The following is a 19,272-nucleotide window of genomic DNA, read 5'->3' as shown; positions in this document are numbered from 1 at the left end:
AAATCTTCTATATTGGTTTACAGCAAGTATATTGGGAGTCTTGTGAAAAAAATAAGCCGTGCAAGCTAAAAGCTTGGAGCAGTGTTACAGACTTCTGCATTGGGTTAGCACTTTGAAACACTATTTTATATAAAGGAAATAGACAAGAACTTTCTTACTTGGATGTTTATGGGGATAAGTACATTTAGCTCTTTATTGCTGATACTTTGTTATTTTGATGGGAGGAAACAAAGTAGCACTGACTCTGGAAACATTTAAGCCAAAATATGTGGATTAAGGTTAAAGTAACATTTATAGTCATTGTGCAGTTAATTAAAATTTGATCAAATTTATCATTCTTTCATGGTTTATAATTCAGCTGTTTTTAAGAATATATAACAGGATTTTTATTTTAATGTTACTGTATTTCCAATTTTTCAAGGAAATTAATGGTAGTAGTTCAGGGAGGGAGAGGGGATCAGAGACTGATGGGGGAAAGAAAGCCCTTCTCTCCCCAAAATTTAGTTCAAGTGGTTCTTTTTGACTTATAAGAGCTCAGAGTGCAACCATGTCTATAGAAGCTAGGAAATGAAGATATGCTTCCTAATGCTTACTTGAATGGGGCAGCCTAAAGCTGGTTAAGATTCCGGGTAAAGACAATCTTAGCACCTTTGAAATAGTTAACATACTGCATTTAAACTATTTGTAATAATTACCAATGTGTTAAATAGTGTTAGAGCTTATTCTGCTCTTATACAATTTATGAAAATAGCTTTTTAAAAAAGCACCTTCTTTTTGTATTTTAACATATCCTTAGTTGGGGAAGACTCATCCATAAAAGGTCATCTATGACTGACATACAAAATTCATAAAAGAAAGGCAATATAACAGCAACAACTTTTCAAAAACGGAATCCCATGGATGTCACTGTATTTTCTTCAGTAGTATCTTCAGCATCACCTGACAGAAGTATTAAATAATGGCTCAGTTTCAAATTGGGCAACCAACTTCAAATATTTAAGAGTCGTATGTGTTCTTCAGGCAAACGTTCCTTGAACAACCACCTCAAAGACATTTCAAAAGCAGGTCAAGTCTCCTGCAGAACCACAAGTTGCTCATACTTGACTTAGGTGATAAAACAAAACTAAAATTACAGTGCACAACAACCTTAGCACTGACCTCTTTTCTCAGTCTTAGGATGGGACCAACTGGGAGGTCAAAGACATTCTGAATAATCTTAAGAGGGGCATACTGTTGTTTTAAAAAACTTTTATTGTGAAAATTGGATTTAGAAAAAGTACAAAAATGTCCACTGTCAAATGTGTACTAATACAGAATTCCAATAGTGTATATGTCTGTATGTGTGCGTGTGTGTGAATACACACAGACACAGAGCAAGCTAAAGAGCTTTGCCTCAGAATGGACACAAACTCCTAACTAAAGAAGGAACTACAATATTCACAGGCTTAAAATACATAAATTACTTGAGCTCAAGTTTATTGTTCAAAGTTAACAGTTGAAAACTGACTGAAATCCACATTATAGTACAATGTGTCACCTTGAAAGTCTACATAAAAAACAAGTTCATTGTGAAAATAATCTACAACTCCTGGATTCCACTTGCTAGTTTCTAGCCTTTAAAACTCCAAGGTAAAGAGAGGATAAGTGATTTAAAACCAAAAATTAATGTCTAAACATGACCTCTGTAAATGCTGTCATAATAGAATTTGTAAATCTCCAGTACTTAAAAACCAAATGCTGGGTCTTTTCTTATTGTTCTTATTGCAGCATCAGCAGGTTTCAATGAAAATGACTTGATCAGAAAGTGAATCATTTTCCTGTGAAGAGTTTTGACCAGCTTTTCATTTTAAAAAAACATAAATCCACCAGTGACAGGTAGCCATTCAACTGGAAAAGTATCAAAATACTCCTGAAATGGAAATCCCTAATTTAAAAAAAATTCTCAATGACTAAACAGTCCAACAGGATAGCAGCATTATATGTTCTATTCTAGCTGTGTTATCACATAAGATCAGCAAAAAGTATTTATAAATGTACAAAGTTCATCTTAGTGTACAAAAAATAAAAAAATCTCAATATTGTAGAAAGCAGCTTTTTTCCCTTTTCAAATTACAATTATTCAGTAGTCTCTTGGGAACAAATCCTCCCAATCTTCAGGCAGCTGGAGGTCCAAAATTAAATAAATGCTAGCTGAAGTACAATCCCTACAATAGTAATTTGAGCACCCTTGAATGTCCATTTTATGGAACTTCAACTTTTATTTTGAAGCTGATGAAGCCATGTTTTCTAGAACAAGCCTTGACTGTTCTAATTGTAATATCCCCAAAGGGAATATTTAAAAATATTTGGCTTTTATTCTTAAATACAACACACACAATTTACTTTAGGCTACTGCCTCTTAAACTTTTACCCCTCAGGGTACATTTTCTACACTAACGCGTTTGCTGAGGATATTTCTCACCCATCTGCTGCAGAACTTGTGTGTTACACAAGTTACTGGTACCCAGGCTGGGGCATAGCTGGTTGGTGCACTGCTGGCCAGATATCATGGGTCTCACTACTATCCTAAACCAATCAAGTGCACTCAGAGCACACTTACACATTACAGTTGAACATAAGCAGCAGTGAAGGGCAAACTGGCTCCCTTTCCGGCAACCTGGCGTGCCACAGGTAAGGTTTCATGAAAACCCAGGGAGACCCATAAAACAGTTTGAAAGCATCCCTGTCAGGGCATGTCTGCATGGCTTTCTGCTGGGGAATGCGTTGCTCCATTTGGGCTTATCGAATTCCAATATTGCATGAGGGGCTTCACCTGTCGCTGATACCACCAGACTACATGGCTGAGTCACCAGTGGAAGTTCCAGTGATGGTTATACAGCTGGTGCCTTTTTCTCAGTGCAAGGTGCTCGAGGGCGTTTCTGGCATCTCTTTTGGCTTCCAGGTTATTTGCCACAGAACAGAACTATGCTCTAGCAATGTAAAGCTTTTGGTGTGGGGCTGCTATTTTCTCATTGTACAGAAATAAAAAGGCATGTTAACATAGCATTTAAAAGGCATTAAGTTACAATGCAGTGTTATTAAAAATATATATATGTAGGGTTACATTAGCTCAAATACTGTTCCCGTATCATTCAATTTAGAATACACCACTGAGAATACAATGCAAGTTAGCACTGAGATTAAAAAGGGGAAATGTTGTAAAACCCCAATGGTTTCATGTGGCCGAAAAACCCCCTCAGAAACATTAAGTTAGGCACAACATGAGTTAAGACAAATACTCTCTACACAGACACATCTGTTATGGTTATCTACAGCCAAAATTAATTTGCCTGCCAGTTCTTAGCACCTTATCTAGCATCCTAACTTTGATCTTAGCATTTGATTCTTCTGTACATACATTTATATATACACACACTTACAAACACATGGGAACATTTAAACATGATTTTTTTTAAAAAAAGGAAAAACCTTATATACAAAATACCAACATTCCTATAAATAAGCGGTTGAATGAAAAGGCACTTGCAAGAGAAAAGTCTACAGTATATTTTCAAAAACCACATTTTGTTCTGGTACTTACAATAGAGAATCTTTTTAAATTTCTATGACAAGAAATGCAAAACACCAGTTATCACTAAGAATAAAACTATTAAAATTCTTTTACATATATTTATAGGTTTAAGTTTCTCATAATAAAAGCACCATGATTTTAGACTTCAATGTACTCTTATTTTGACTGAAAGATAAAGCACAGTTGCCAGGGATTCAAAAACTCCTGCTTCTCAAATTAGTTGCTACTGAAATAAATTGGTATTTGACAGTTTTTTCTTGGTGCATGTTTGCCCAGCTCCCAGGCAAGTTCTGCTCTTGCCCAGATGCCTTGTATAGATCCAATTTAAATTAATGATTCTTCACAAAGCAGTGTTTGGTGGATTTCTCCCTCAAGTTGCTGCATTTGTTATTGCATGATGCAGTTAAAAATAAGAGCACTCTTACTGATCTCAAGTAACTGGCAAGAAGTCACCTCCTGTATGGTTTTATTTAAGCTTTCTTCAAGCCGGCTGAAGTATTTTAATCCAAATGGTTTAAACTTTTAAAAAGTTTCACACATCAGTTACAAAAAGGTGTAGGAAACATGCCAACTATTCTGTCTGCAAAAATATTGTTTTTCCTAGTACACACACTAAGGAGTTTCCAGAGTCTATCTTTTTAGTATTAACACCCATGCAAACAGCCAGCTCTTCATGGAGATGTCAGCATACTCCCACTCTTATCAAACTTCTTGCCCTTCGACAATGCTGCAACTTGTTTGAGTAGCTCTCTGTTTTTTGCCTGCAAAACAGCAAACACCCATTGCCACCTATTATTTTGTAGCTCTAGATTAACTGTGTATTGCCATTGCTGAATACTGATAAAAAGTAGTCTGCATGTTCTCAAAATTGAAAGTACCACTTCCATCCTTGAACAACTGCCAAAACATCGTGCTTAATCTTAATTTATACTCCTGCAATGACTAACGTAAAAGTCATGAATGCATCATGGAAAGGAATCACCTCCCTGTCCCATATAGCTGAATGCCTGCATTGCTTAAAAAAAGAAAAGAAAGAAAGAAAACCTTCAAAGTGTCTTTAGGCTTGATCTAAGAGTTTGGTGCCCTGGTGGAATTTTTTTATTAACATGCACTCATAACCTCTTAGGAATAGTTTCAGGTGTGGTTTAGCACGATGAACTCATGTTTGGCAGAAAGATGCCCAAAGCCCTTTAAAATACACAGAACTTACCAGATGATTCTTTAGATTCTGAGTAAGACTATCAACATTATACCACCTCACGCCTTTTGCAAAGACCCCCGTCACCTTCACAGTGTTACTACTGAGTAGTTCAGGCAAATGGAATAAAAGGGGCTGCAGCATACGTAAGATATGCAGTACTTTCCTTTAATTTATACTTCAGTATTTATTTTGCTCACTTTGAGAAAGGGTCTTGGGGAGATGCCCTTGGCTTGGCCTCTGCCATGGCTTCTAACTCATTCCCTTTTATTGGCTACCCTAGAACTTGAGAATTCCATGCAGAGGGCACTGCCATCACTAGTGAAGACAACAGTTTGGAGAACACAAATCCTGCCAACACCCACCCCTCCTTTTGGATCCAAAGGAAAAAACTCTCCCCCTAAACCAAGATTTTAAAACTGTTGGCAGAAGATTGGCCAGGAGAGGGCACATTTTCCCCATCATGTCTGCAACAAAGCCTACTCCTAAGTTTGCTTTGTCCACTGTCCTACTCCCCTTATCCAGTTCTGTACCTCATCTGATATTTTTACAGTAAGGACTCAAGGAAAGCTTTGCCTAGCCCCATCAAAGCCTGTTTGAGCAGAGGAATTATCTCTGCTCTGCAGTCTGAATCAGCTTCCCCTCAGAGGAAAATAGGCTGCTTCAGGCATATCTGAATTGCCTTGTCCTCAGGAAAATCACCCTGCTGTCCTCACTATCTTGGGACAGAAGTACAACCTCACCCACAATGAAACTCCAAGGAAGAAAGAAAAAAATAGTATTTCCTTCTCTATGGTACATATAATGGAATTTGTACATTTGGGGATACCAATAATAAATCTGCTTTAGACACTTCAGCACCTGAGAAAGGTTTACCACATTCCAATCTACTTCCTATGCTATTACCTATTTTAAACTTATTTCACAGAACTCAGTCAATGAGAACTGACCCAGTTTAGGCTTACAGAAACCCACATTTGCCTAGCGCTATCTACTTCAGGTACCATTTAGGCACTTTAAGTGTAACCTGAGAATGCAATAAGGTATTTTGATAGTACAAGAGAGCTGAACAATATTAGATTCAAAATGCTGACCTCTTCACAGCTAACTATTCATTCTCATATATGTAAGTTCTTTGCCCACAATTATTGCCTTGGAATGAATGCAATTTACCTGCAGCTGTTCCACTGTTTCCTTGTGAGCTCTCTCCATACTGTTCATCTTTGTTCTCAGGTTTGACTCTTGATACTGAAAATCTGCTTTTAGTTCGGTCAACTAAAAAAAAGAATTGAGATAATGAACAACACTATTCCATAAGTCTATTTGAAAACTGTCATTCATATGTGTCAGTAAGTTTGGCTTCTGGTGTCTACTAGATGGAAATTTTAAAGGAAGTTTATTTAGAGGTTTGAAGACCAGTAAAACAAATAACATACAGCACTTTTTATTTGTACAAGCAAAACAGGTTAACATACGTATGTAAACCAAGATACACTCCCTCATAATTTTGTCTAAACTATTACTTATTTAAAGAGACTGGTCTTACAAATATATTTGGTTCTGTGGCTCAAGCCTTAACCATAGGACTGTAAATAGCTGTAAAGAGACAACAGCTCATTGAGCAAAGAAACTAGCTAAGTTTTTGCTTCTAACTTTGACACAGTATTGTTTCCTGTGGACTGAGCAAAACGCTCATAGCTTTAGAAATAGATCTCCAGGCAGAGATTTATAAGGCATGCTTTTGTAGCAGATCTTTAACTTGCAACTATGGTTCTGAAGAGTTGCACACTGAAGAATTTTTTATTTTCTATAATTGTCAATTTCCCAAAAGAATTTGTAAAAATATTAGACTTGTATTTCATGCTAAAGTTATGGCATTATTTATAACTGTTTTGATAAATTAATCTGTAATTGAACCTTAACAGAAAACTTAACAACTGTTGCTACAGGAGACAGAATTTTTTGCTTTTTCATGAACAGGTTAGATGTTGAAATAGTATGTTGTATTTCTGCAATATCCCTTAGCATCCGTATTTGTATTTTATGTCTTTTGTGTGAAAATAAAAAATAAAAATGATTTCCGAATGCAATACTGTGTAATTTGTTCATAAATCGACAGGAGGCTCTGAACAGCTGCTCAAGCAGCCCCTAACATGAATAGGAAGTATTTGTAAAATGCTTTTCTATCAGGATTCAGAACTGAATGTGCAAGGTGCTCAATCATCCCTGAGTAGTATAGCAGGGAAAAGGGGTTATCCTCCCCCCACCTTGCTCTGCCTGGGAGAGTTCAATCTTTCCTTTTTGAAGCTGGATGGTGGCAGGAGGAAAAATACATTATAATATTGCCCCTTTAGGACAAACAGAAGCATTCAAATCTAAATCTTCAGAAAGATGTTTGAACAAATTTGATGTCTAATGAATTCTGGGGTTTGGTACGGCATTTTAAAAAACAAAAATATTTTTTAAAGCCATTGAAGGCTTGATAGATATGAATCTGTTGAGCAAATGGAAGACTTACAAAATAATTAACAAAATAGCATTGACATTTTCACCTTTTTATCTTTTTCCAGAATCGTTTGATCTCTTTGCTGCAAGAGACGTTTCAGGGACATCACTTCTTCCTTCAACTGACTTATGAGGACGAAGTTGTCAGTACCTCCACTGTCTGTTGACTGATTTATAGAACTACTGTAAAAATAATAGCATCAGTTGAGACAACAAGAAGAAATAATATATTTTAAACTAACAGTTTCACAAACATCCTTAAGGACTAATGCAATATATGTACCTGACAGAAATGGATGAAACTGGCAAATTAGCTAGTATTGGCACCCATTATATATACCTGTAGAAATATAATTAAGCATTAGCTTTCAAAGGATCAAACCCTTGTATGTCTGCTTTATTTAGCATCAATTCCAATGGTTTATCAGATACTTCTGTCTTCAATCTTGCTCATTTAACAAGATGTATTTAGAGAATTAGGTTAGTTCATGACCACCACATCAAAGCAGTTTCATACCTATGTACAACTGAACTGCTGATGCTAGAGGCACTAGACTGGCTGCCTTCCCCGCCCCCCTCAATTTTAGCTTATTACCCCCAGAACATGCAGAAGCACAAATGTTTAATTACACGAAGGCAGATGGCCAAAAAGATAAAGAATTTGTCTTTATGACATGAGTGATAGTCACATTGATGTCTTTAGAACAAAACAGAAGGGGGAAAAGACACATATTGTGTCTGTCAGATGATTGCTCCATTCAGAAGAATAGGAAACTCTGAATTTTACCTATCTCCATTAGATGGCTTGGATTCCATTTTGGGCTTTTTCTTTGGAGTTTCATTCTGAATAGCTGCAGAGGATTTATGGCTGAAAAGACACCAGACAACCTCATAGTATTTACACAAAATAGTACAGAGCCAAACTTCTGCAGAATTTTACAAAGGTAAAGCAGGGATGGAGAGCTTCTTCCATCTTGCCCATGGCCTCCCCTCACATAACAACCTTTCCTATTAAAAATCCTCCACTGGTATCAATGGCAGCATCTCTCTGGTAGAGAGCTAATGCAGGTAATAGAAGGGTTAACCTTGCAATGCCTCCAAAATTGCCCTTCCACAGCAGAAGGTTTTTAAAAAATACATGCACTGGTGCTGGTGGATTTTTTTTTAACATCTAAGTGCCACATGTGTGTTTCTCATGCACCTTAGTCATTTATGCTCCAATTCTCCAGTGGGGTAGGGAAAGAACTTTGAGAAAGACTTTGAGAAAAAGAGATGAAGAGGAGCCTGGGTTTGATGTCAGACCTCTCCCCCATTCAAATTAAAGATGAAACAAAATAAGGAACATTTACCTCTGTTTCCACAGTCCCTGATCTTGCTCCGGACTCAGACTGCTGATTCTGAAATGTAAAATGTACCGCAGGATTAACAATGGCGATCCCATCACTGCTTGCAAAGGTTTTATTCACTTTGTTGTCACCAGCTGTGTGGCTTTCAAAGTGGCATACAGCAAATTAAAAGACAATGAACAAATGAATATATATATATTTAAAAAGCCTTAAGTCAGCAACCTCTAAGGTTATTCCATACAACCAGCCCCAGCCACCATTAAACATCACATGCCTGCTTAAAAAGCCATTTTCACAGCTACTTAAAAATTTGAGAATGGTGTCTTTGGGAAGGTAGTTGTAGATACTGATAGAGGAAGGGAACATAGAACCAAGTCTAGGCCAAAAATCTCACCAGGCAGGCAAGATTATGTAAGAGCAAGTAGTCTTTCAAATACTCTGGGCCTTCCAAACAAATCAGGAACAAGTGAAAAATGATTGTCATCAGAGCACTATTCTGTCAGACCCGGAAGTACTCCCAAACTATGACTCTAGTTGTTTATTATATTATCTGAATGAAGTCTTACTGTTAGTTCCTCTCCATTCAGTAACTTCAACCACTTCCTTGGAACCTGATAAAAAGCTAGGTGCTACTCACATATTAACAGCACCACATTCCAAAACATCATTTCCAGCCATTTCATGTAGCTATAGAATAACACAGGGTACAAGACAGAGCTGTGACTCTATTGGCCTAAGGCTGAGGAATAAGGCGACAGTTCCTCAGTACCAGTCTCAGAAACCCATCTACCAGATGGGAGCAGAATCAGTACAAAATCCTGCAACCTCAGTTCCAATTCAGCAAGAAATCAAAGGAGTATGTCCCATATAAGGCCACTATCTAGTTGAAACTAAGGTGGTCTATAAAAAAACAAAATACTGATGATACTGAACTCTACTGAGAAGGTCAGCAGAATCAACAAAGAGGCTGCTGTTATCTAACTTTACAGTTCCCATGGCGATTGGTCCTTGCCATTACCATGCAATTTGCATTATGTCTTACACCATTATACAATGTTTCTTCATACAGAAAAGGACTATTCTTTAACAAATTGGCTTGCATTATGCATTGAGAATAATGTGAGAGTTGGGAGTTCAGCTTGCAGGTCAACTTTTATCAATTGTGAGTATTTTACATATTTGTGTCTTCCATTCAAACATATATAAACTCAGATTTAAAACATATACAATCATGTAGGACTTTGTAGGGTTCCAAAAGTTTAAACATTTGTTGTGGAATTGTGGCTTTCTTTGGGCAGCAAGCCCCTTTTGCTGTACCACAATTTGATTTTGCTCTCTATTTGAATATTTACCAAAGCCCCCCTGGATGTGAGAGACTAAATAGATAGAAATTTGGATCCTAGTCTGTATTTTTAGTGTTAAGCAGTTTTAGTTGACACAACCACCCGTCTGCCATTTCATTCTTTCAATTCAAGGAACTTGCAAGTACCATTAACAAAAGTATATTTTACAGAACAAACATACCCCTTCTTAACAGATTTCTGACTGTATCATAATTTACTATGTAGTTAAACAGGGCAATAGGGCTGCTCTATGAAGCCAAACGACACTTACTTGTGATGGCCACTGGTGTGACGGTGGTGGTGGTGATGGTGGCGGTGATGGTGGTGATGTTTCAAATGATGCTGGTCTTTTTCCGTAAGAGATGTGGAGGAGGAATTAGAATGTGAAGAGCCTAAGTTCTTCCTTTGTTCCTTAGTCTTCTGCAGTACTCTCTTGTAGGACAGAGTGCAGAGCCAACACAACAGCTTCCCATCAACCTTTTGGGAAATCATTCGCAGCAAGTTATGTTACACGTACTGAGTGCTAAAAAGACACACAACAGCCAAAATAAAATTATCAAATACTAATGCTGTTACTCTTGCATGCAGATCTTAACATCAACAACTATATAGTAGACATAAGTAGCACATAAAATTAAACATGTCAGACAATCTGCCAAAAACTGGATAAAAATACCTTAACTTACTTTTTTAGGTGGGCACACCATGTTGGATCCCATGAACAAAGGCCCTTCTATGGACCAAAAAACCTTTGATTTGGAAGAGATGCGCACTAACTGAAGTTGAAGAATGGGCAGGCAATTTTGGCCATTTCCCTCTCTCCTTTTTGCTGCCAGTAAAATGCTGTACTAGATGTCTCCCCGACTTGCACAGGGAAAAGGGCGATGCAGGGGGGAAAGAGAATCAGCAAATGTTTTCTCCCCTTTCCATTAGCAAGAGCTCCCTTTCCATGAGCGGAAGTCCTCATCCTGGATCTTTGGATCCAGCCTGCTGGCATTTCACCTGATTTGTACTATAGCTCTCTTCTTACGTGGTCAGTGATATATCTAGGATCAATTAAACTTTTTGCTAACCAAGGCTTCTGTCATACTTCACAACATCCTTGAACACCAGATATTCTCAGGTAGCATTAATTAAGGTCCTTATCCACCCCTGGTGTGTATGACAAAAGCCTCAGGACATACCCTGAAGACACATCATACAACCACTACATTCAAGCCAAGCAAATGAGTCTGATCAGTGGTTGATTAAGAGACCACTTGAGAATCTGATCTATGGCACATTAACTTTCATGGCAGAAAGATGGGGTAAATGTATGGTGTGCTATACTCTCTTAAGAGTATAAACTACAAGCTATTTAGGCATTCCTATAGCTTCTGAAGTAGAACTATAAAGTGCACATTATCATGTATGCTGTACAGTTTTGAGATCAAATCCATTCACTGATCACCAGTCAAGTGCCATGAAAATTGAAAAGTAACAGAAATATGTTATGCATAGTATTCATTTTCATCAATATTTCTCTACAACTATTTGGAAATAATGCTAAAACTATATAAAAAGCAACTTTCTTCCAGAATACTTCAGACTAAAGGTGTAGCTAGTATGCAGTCACACTAAGAAATAGGCTCACCATTCAAACCTCAGCAATATAAGGGCTAATATGTCTATTACTGTGCATTAAAAGATAGCACAGAAAGATTTTTGTTCTGGCGACAGTGGTGGATCTCAGGGATTAGGATTAATTTCCTGCAGGTGTTGACTGTATTGGACTAGAACCTATCTGTATGTAGCACCAAGTATGTAGAGTATGAACATGGTGGAAGAACAGAATAAGAACTGCACCCTCTCGCAGGGTGTGCTTACCCCACTCCAAGATGTGCCTTACACCCAAACGGAGAATGCAATGTTAGGATGACGTCTGTGCTCATAGGGGCCAATGCTTACTAACTAGTTGGGACACAGAGCAATGTTCTCACTGTGCTGGTAAACCAGGCTTGTATAATCTCACTCCTGTGAGAACAGTCCACGCTGTTTTGCTACTTTAGGCCAAGCTTAATCGCTACTTTGTTATGAGTCAGATTACACTTCTAGACAAAATAATAATAGCAGAGACAAAAGTATACCTTTCTTCTCCCTTCCTCTTTGCGATCGAAAGCACATTGCTGCTTACACTGTTCACATGTCTGAGGTGGTCCATACTTCTTTTCAGAGTTTGTGCAGCGCTGACATTTCGTGCCAATAAAAGCTGCAATTATGTTGCAGTACTGACAAGGTTTTGGCTGGTTGAAAAGAAGAACAAATGAGAAACACTATTCTCTGTTTTAAGTTGTGCCAACATCTTATTTGATTAAGAAAAAAAGGTAAAACCACTCCTTTCACACACACACCCATTTAAGATGGACTTGTATAGATAAAATGAAATTTATTATTTCATTAAGTTATAGTATTTGTATGCTGGAACTTATGTTTTTCGGCGCCAGGCTAAGACCTTTTTATTTAAAACTTATTTTAATTGCTAAATTATTGTATTTATTAGGATTTTAAAATTAGCCGAGAATGCACCGGGGGTTTAAATTTTTTTTTTCCTTTTAAATTGTTTATGTGTTTTTTTGTATTTTTCGTGAGCCGCCCTGAGGCTTTGTTGCGATGGGGGCAGCATAGAAATTTTTAAATAAATAAATAAAACATCAAGAAATCAGATTGTTCAGGATTTCTTTAGACATCTACTTGGGCATTAAGAATTGTGTAACTCCATTCACATGAGGGTAGAGAGTGGGTTTGCTTTCATTAGCCCTGCCCTTTCCCTCAAACAATCAGGGTTGCTGAACAGGGCAGAAGACTCTCTGCTATCAGCTGCAAGAAAAGCAGTATTTTATGCACCAAAATGGTTTTTGTGCACATGGTACCCATTTCAAGCTTTACTGAATATGATCAAAGGGGAGTATAACTTTATGCAAGAATACTGCTTTTTTACAAGTTCTCAAAGTATGAATAATATTAATCTGTGTAAACCTCTTTATGGTTAACTAACACGCACCACGGTGAAAAAGAGATACAGATAACTTACCGTTCCAAATTGCTTCACATTTTGGGCACACTTCTTGCATATTGTGTTTGTTTTGCTAAAAAAAATAAGATTACACTCTTAAACTCTTATTTCAACTACTCTGTTATAAGTATTTATAATATTTATAATATAATAATATAATTATAATGTATAATATAATAATGAAGCAAGTAAATCAGTTAATTTGTGAATTTTTATTCCATGCCGCTTTCAAAAGTGAGTTATTGCACAGAAAACATAGCTTAGAAAAAAGGAACTGACTGAGTTTATACAATTATGGCAGAACACATGACATAGCCCTACAAGAATTCATGTCTAAAGCGAGCTAGGAAAAGAGATATGTAAAATTCAGACATCTTTTGTAATGTAAATCAAGCATATTGGAAATTTCTCAAGGACCTAGATAAGACTTCACTTTAGTCAATTCACACAGGGTGCAATCCTAGATCCCATGCTCTCAATGCCTATGAACTTGCATGCTTATATGCATCCTACTCTCCTCCTTCACCCACATCAAGAGGCTCTTTAGTTCCTCTTCACTTTCTGCCATTAGAGTGGTATCATCTGCATATCTGAGGTTGTTGATACTTCTCCCAGCAATCTTAATTCCAGTGGTGATTCATCTAGCCCCACCTTTCTCATGATGTGCTCTGCATATAAGTTAAATAGGCAGGGCAACAGTATACAGCCTTGCCAAACTCCTTTCTCAATTTTGAACCAGTCACTGGTTCCGTGTCCAGTTCTCACTGTTGCTTCTTGACCTGCATACAGGTTTCTCAAGAGACAAATAAGATGGTGTGGTACTCCCATCTCTTTAAGAACTTGCCACAGTTTGTTGTGATCCACACAATCAAAGGCTTTAGCATAGTCAATGAAGCAGAAGTAGATGTTTTTCTGGAACTCCCTACCTTTCTCCATGATCCAGCGTATGTTGGCAATTTGATCTCTAGTTCCTCTCCCTCTTCGAAATCCTGCCTGTACTGCTGGTAGTTCTCAGTCCACATACTGCTGGAGCCTAGCTTGTAGGATTTTGAGCATCACTTTGCTAGCATGTGAAATGAGTGCAATGGTGCAGTAGGTTGAACATTCTTTGGCATTGCCCTTCTGTGGGATCGGAATGTAAACTGACCTTTTCCAATCCTGTGGCCACTGTTGAGTTTTCCAAGTTTGCTGGCATACTGAGTGTAGCACTTTTACTGCATTGTCTTTTAAGATTTTGAATAGCTCAGCTGGAATACTGAGCTATTCACCTCCACTAGCTTTGTTGTTGCTCAGACTTCCTAAGGCCCATTTGACTTCACATTCCAGGATGTCTGGTTTGAGATCAGTGACCACCCCATTGTGGTTATCAGGAACGTTAAGCTCTTTCGTGTATAGTTCTTCTGTGTAATCTTGCCACCTCTTCTTAATCTCTTCTGCCTGTTAGGTCCCTGCCATTTTGGTCCTTTATCATGCTCATATTTGCATGAAACGTTCCCTTCATATCTCCAATTTTCTTGAAGAGGTCTCTGGTCCTCCCTATTCTATTGTTTTTTTCTATTTCTTTGCACTGTTCATTTAAGAAGGCATTCTTATCTCTTCTAGCTATTCTCTGGAATAGAGCGCAAAAGTTGGAGGAAAGCGCAAAATTTGGCTTGAAACTCAACATTAAGAAAACTAAGATCATGGCATTCAGTCCTATCACTTCCTGGCAAATAGATGGGGAAGAAATGGTAGTAACAGATTTTATTATCCTGGGCTCCAAGGTCACCGCAGATGGGGACTGCAGCCAAGAAATTAAAAGACACTTGCTCCTGGGGAGGAAAGCTATGGCAAATCTAGACAGCAAACTAAAAAGCAGAGACATCACCCTGCCAACAAAAGTGCATATACTCAAGGCTATGGTCTTCCCAGTTGCAATGTATGGCTGTGAAAGCTGGACCATAAGGAAGGCTGAGCACCAAAGGATTGAGGCCTTCGAATTGTGGTGCTGGAGGAGACTCCTGTGAGTCCCTTGGACCGCAAGGTGATCAAACTGGTCAGTCCTAGAGGAGATCAACCCTGACTGCTCTTTAGAAGGCCAGATACTGAAGATGAAACTCAAATACTCTGGCCACCTAAGGAGAAGGAAGGACTCACTGGAGAAGAGCCTGATGCTGGGAACAATAGATGGCAAAAGAAGGGAACGGCAGAGAATGAGGTGGCTGGATGGAGTCACTGAAGCAGTTGGTGTGAGCTTAAGTGGACTCCAGGGGGATGGTGGAGGACAGGAAGGCCTGGAGGAATATTGTGCATGGGGGTCGCGATGGGTTGGACACGACTTTGCGACTAACAACAACATGCATCCTACATTGCAATAAAGCATGACAGGAATCTCTACCACCACCACACTTCATGCCAGGCATTTTCTCTGGATGGCTAGCTAGAGTTTGTTCTGGAGATGGGAAGGAAATAGGGTGTGACTCCAGCTGGAATCAGCTGGTCCACAGCCCCAGCCACCTCCCTAGCATTCCTTGCCTTCCTCTCCCCTCCAAGATGCAGTTGTGGGGGGAAGCTGGCACAGTGCTTTCTGCATTGGCTGCAAGGTGAGCAGGGCAGGTGCTTAGCCTTTAGAGGCCAGTTCTGAAATCAAAGGATTGCTGATAACTCTAAGGGGATCATTGATAACCCTACATAACCCCAGATGATTTTAAAATTTCTAACTGAGATTAAAGCCATATCTGCACTGGACTAGAGTAGAATTGTAAATATGGAACATACTTGAATATTCCTTCCTAAAACATAAATATGAGAACAGAGAAGGAAAGAAGCTGACACGTTGACCATATATAAGATCATCACCACCTATGGAAGATGACAGCTATATACTACAAGGGAAAACAATGTAAATGAGATGGCACCACTAACAGAGAAAAAGGGTGAGGACCTCCAGATGCTAAAAGATTAATTTGCAGGTCAACAGACCTTGAAATTCCTTCCTCAGGGACATGTTTTCAACAACAACGACGCAAAAATGAAAGTAACCCTGAAGGACTTTCAAAAACAACAGGCCAAAAAATCAGTGCACTACAAGAAATGCTAAACATGTGAACATACGAAATGGCCAAAGGGAAATTGTGCGGAACAAGATACAGAGGGCCAAATTATCAACACAGAGGCAGGTAATGTTCACTTTATTTGTATGATTAGATTTGAATTTCATTGGTAAAGAGAAGCATGTATCTTCTCTGGGGCCAACAATTCCCCAAAGTAATCCATTCTTAACTGTGATAAAAACATGTAAATGACTTACCTCTCTTGCTGAAACTCTGATCTGCAGTAAGTACATTTTACAATAGGATGCGCAATCCGACATTCCTAGAGAAGAAAACGATATGTCAATACTTTTTACTAACATGGAATAACTGACATTAAAAATTATTTTATAAGATTTGAAATCTGACATTTACAAAACAATTTGACAGATTCTTAAAGTCAGAGCAAACAGCTGTGCAAACTTAGTCAGTCAAAGAAATGGAAAGGCAGTGCACCCCTCAAGGAACTAACTCATGAAATATCAGACAGATTGAAAATTTGCTTTGTGGACATTCTATAGTTACCCCAGTCTCCAACTCTAACTTTCAGTTCTTTTTTTTCGTTATGCCAGCTTTCTCCATGTGACTAGCATTTTAACTTCTCACAATTTAAAGGGCAAGAAAATTTTTGATCTTGAGTTACTATCTAGATCACCAGAGGAATACAGGAGGATACCAAAACGACACTTTAGGCAGCATAAGTCAATTTTATGAGTTAAAACTAGAGATAATAAATTGTAAAATTATCCCAACTGTTGGTGCTGCAAACCTATCCCAAAAGCAGTATGTAAGTAATGGGCCAAATCACACAGCAAGGATATACACTGCACTTACATTGTGCTCCTGTAAGTACAACCTTGACTAGACTGCTGCCTTGAATGTCATTTTTTGGTAGAAAGGCAGGATACTAACAAATATATAAGTAAAACAGAGAAGTACCAGTCAAGTAAGTTTTTCCCTAGAATCATGAACAATAAAAAATATTCCTTCTGTTTGGCTGGTTAATTTACAGGACACACTCTGTTAACTGAGTGCTGGAACCAGCCGCTCTAAGGAAATTGTTCTGAACAAATGTATACTAAATATCTGGGTGATAACCTCTGACCTTCTAGAATATGAATAAACACCAGACAAGAAAGTTTCTGATAAAATGCACACTTGCATGCATACAGTTGTACCTTTAGGGAGCATTCTTTGGGATATTTGGAGAGAAAACTTCCAATATGTACAACAATTTGGAGATAACTTCCAGCATGTTCCAGCCCTAAATGGCTGGATGGGGCACACTGGAAGCTCTAGGACCTCTCCTGTCTTGATATGCATAGCATTGCATCCTTAATGTGTGATTTAGTTTTTGGGAGAAGATGATTGCTATTTCAGCCATTCTTAATCCAAGGAGGGCTTCCTAAGGTGGTCTCCTTCCACAACATTTAACCTGTATAAAATCTCAATGTCCATGTGTATTTGATGAAGTGGGTTACCACCTGTGAAAGCTCAAATCACTATAAAACACCCACTTTTTGATTTTGCTGAAGGTAACTACTAGATTGTGTCATGCTGCTGAACTGTAACAGCTAATACTCTCTGAAGTCCTCTGGTTGTCTATGGAAACTTTGATCAAAGCAAACTATTTAGTTTTTAATAAATTTATTTTTTTAAGAGAGAAGGCATGTCCCTTCATTATCACAAACTAAAGACCAATGAACCATTTAGGTTTGTTATATGAACACCTAAAATTCTTTAACAACCAATTCAAAAAAAAAAAGTGCTAACAAATGTCTTGTATAATAAAAACAGGAAAAAACTACATGTCACACACAAGAAGAGGATATCACAGAAAGCAGTTTCTTCTACAAGTGCTAACTAACATGTGATGCAGGTAGGAAAGTGCACTATTTTCCAGAATTGGGTTGGGAAAAATACACGACCTATGTCAAATTCCAACTAAAAAGAAGCATTTTACAAAGAGTTGTCACTTTGGGTGGCTATCTCATGTCAGAACAGCAAATTATTTGACTTTATTAGAAATAAGGTGCGATTTTCCTTTCAGAATGCACTTTTGGTGGAAGACCTCCCAAATAATGTGAAAAGACCCTAATAACTTCTTCACATTTTAATTGCTTGATCACATCTAATAGTTTGTGCACTTTCTTTTTACATAAACTGCCGTGGGTTTTGTAGGGAGGGTTAAAAGGCAGCATTAAAATACTCAATAAATAAGAAAAAAAACCTCGCCTGAATCCCAGTATTACCGAAAATCTTCTCTGAAAGCTACAACTTTGGGAGCAAGTCCTACTGAACTCGATGCGTCTCGCTTCAGAGCAGACACACCTAAAGGTGGTGGGCTGCCGAACTACCCCGGGTCTCCTGCTAACACTCGTAACGTAACCCCCTCCCTTCACTCTCTTTGGGACCCAGCTTTCGCCTCCCCAGGGGGACTCGGGGCGGGGATTGCGGCCGGGTCGCTCCTTCCTTGCATCCTCTCGCCCCCAAAGCCTCCAACACACCGCCTCCCGCCGAATATCCTCTCCGCCCACCCGCGCCTCCCAGAGGCATCGCTTCCCTCCGCGGAAGGGCCACCTCCCTTCAGCTCGGCCCCAATTCGCTGGCCTCGCCAGCCAGGCCCCGGCCTCCCTTCGCCTCCCCTCGTTCTTCCCAGGGTCGTGGCATCCTGCGCGGGCCTCGTCGGAGCAGCACCTTGCAGAGCTGCTGTCCTTGGGAGAGCTCCTCGAAAGGGTAGCGCTGGTTGCACTTGGTACAGGCGTAGAGAGCCGGGGCCGCGCCGGATGCCGCTCCCACCGCCGCCGCCGCGCCCGCCGCCGCGCCGGGGACCCCGGATGTTGCCGCCATCCGCCTTCCTCTCAGCTCAGAAAGAGTCGCGGCCGAACGGACGGGAAAGAAGCCACAGCGGTCAGTCGGACAGCCAAGCTCACTGAGGCGCGGCGCTCGCAGACAGGCGGGCCGGCCGGGAGGCCGGCCGGTCCCTTGGCTCGCCCACTTGACTTCCCTTGCCGCGTCTCCTCAGCCTAGTAGGCCCCGCTTCCTTCTGGTGTCGGCATCCGCCTCACGGCCCTTCTCCCCCTCCCTCCTTCTCCTCCGCCTCCTCCTCACACAAACAGAGCGAGAGCGAGAGCACGAGCCAGGGGCGCAGGAACCGAGCGCGAGCCTCACCGTTTTCCTCGTCCA

At 39.4% G+C, this 19,272-nt stretch overlaps 1 protein-coding gene across 1 annotated transcript; it reads right to left on the bottom strand.

Moving 5' to 3' along the window:
• Positions 1–1,231: 1,231 nt before the first annotated feature.
• On the bottom strand, positions 1,232–19,202 carry FAM76B (family with sequence similarity 76 member B). The gene is made up of 10 exons (XM_044441842.1): positions 18,784–19,202; positions 16,305–16,369; positions 13,034–13,088; positions 12,090–12,245; positions 10,235–10,440; positions 8,624–8,671; positions 8,062–8,142; positions 7,322–7,457; positions 5,943–6,044; positions 1,232–4,332 (listed from the first exon to the last, which is right to left on the bottom strand). Exons 1-10 carry the CDS (start codon positions 18,934–18,936, stop codon positions 4,243–4,245), a joined length of 1,092 nt encoding a protein of 363 aa, XP_044297777.1. The 5' UTR covers positions 18,937–19,202; the 3' UTR covers positions 1,232–4,242.
• Between the last annotated feature and the right edge of the window lie 70 nt (positions 19,203–19,272).

This window comes from Varanus komodoensis, unplaced genomic scaffold (genome assembly GCF_004798865.1).
Source record: "Varanus komodoensis strain SLA01 unplaced genomic scaffold, ASM479886v1 scaffold4, whole genome shotgun sequence".
Lineage (NCBI taxonomy): Eukaryota > Metazoa > Chordata > Lepidosauria > Squamata > Varanidae > Varanus > Varanus komodoensis.
Note: the sequence above shows the minus strand (reverse complement) of the source record. Positions and strands in the feature narration are given on the sequence as shown.

Coding starts and splice junctions, on each gene's coding strand:
- FAM76B (XM_044441842.1), bottom strand. CDS start 18,936: ATGGCGGCAACATCCGGGGTCCCCGGCGCGGCGGCGGGCGCGGCGGCG. Junction 12,246..13,033: donor ATGTGAAGCAATTTGGAACG/GTAAGTTATCTG, acceptor CTTTTCAACCAG/CCAAAACCTTGTCAGTACTG. Junction 4,333..5,942: donor AAACAGTGGAACAGCTGCAG/GTAAATTGCATT, acceptor GCTGTTTTGCAG/GCAAAAAACAGAGAGCTACT.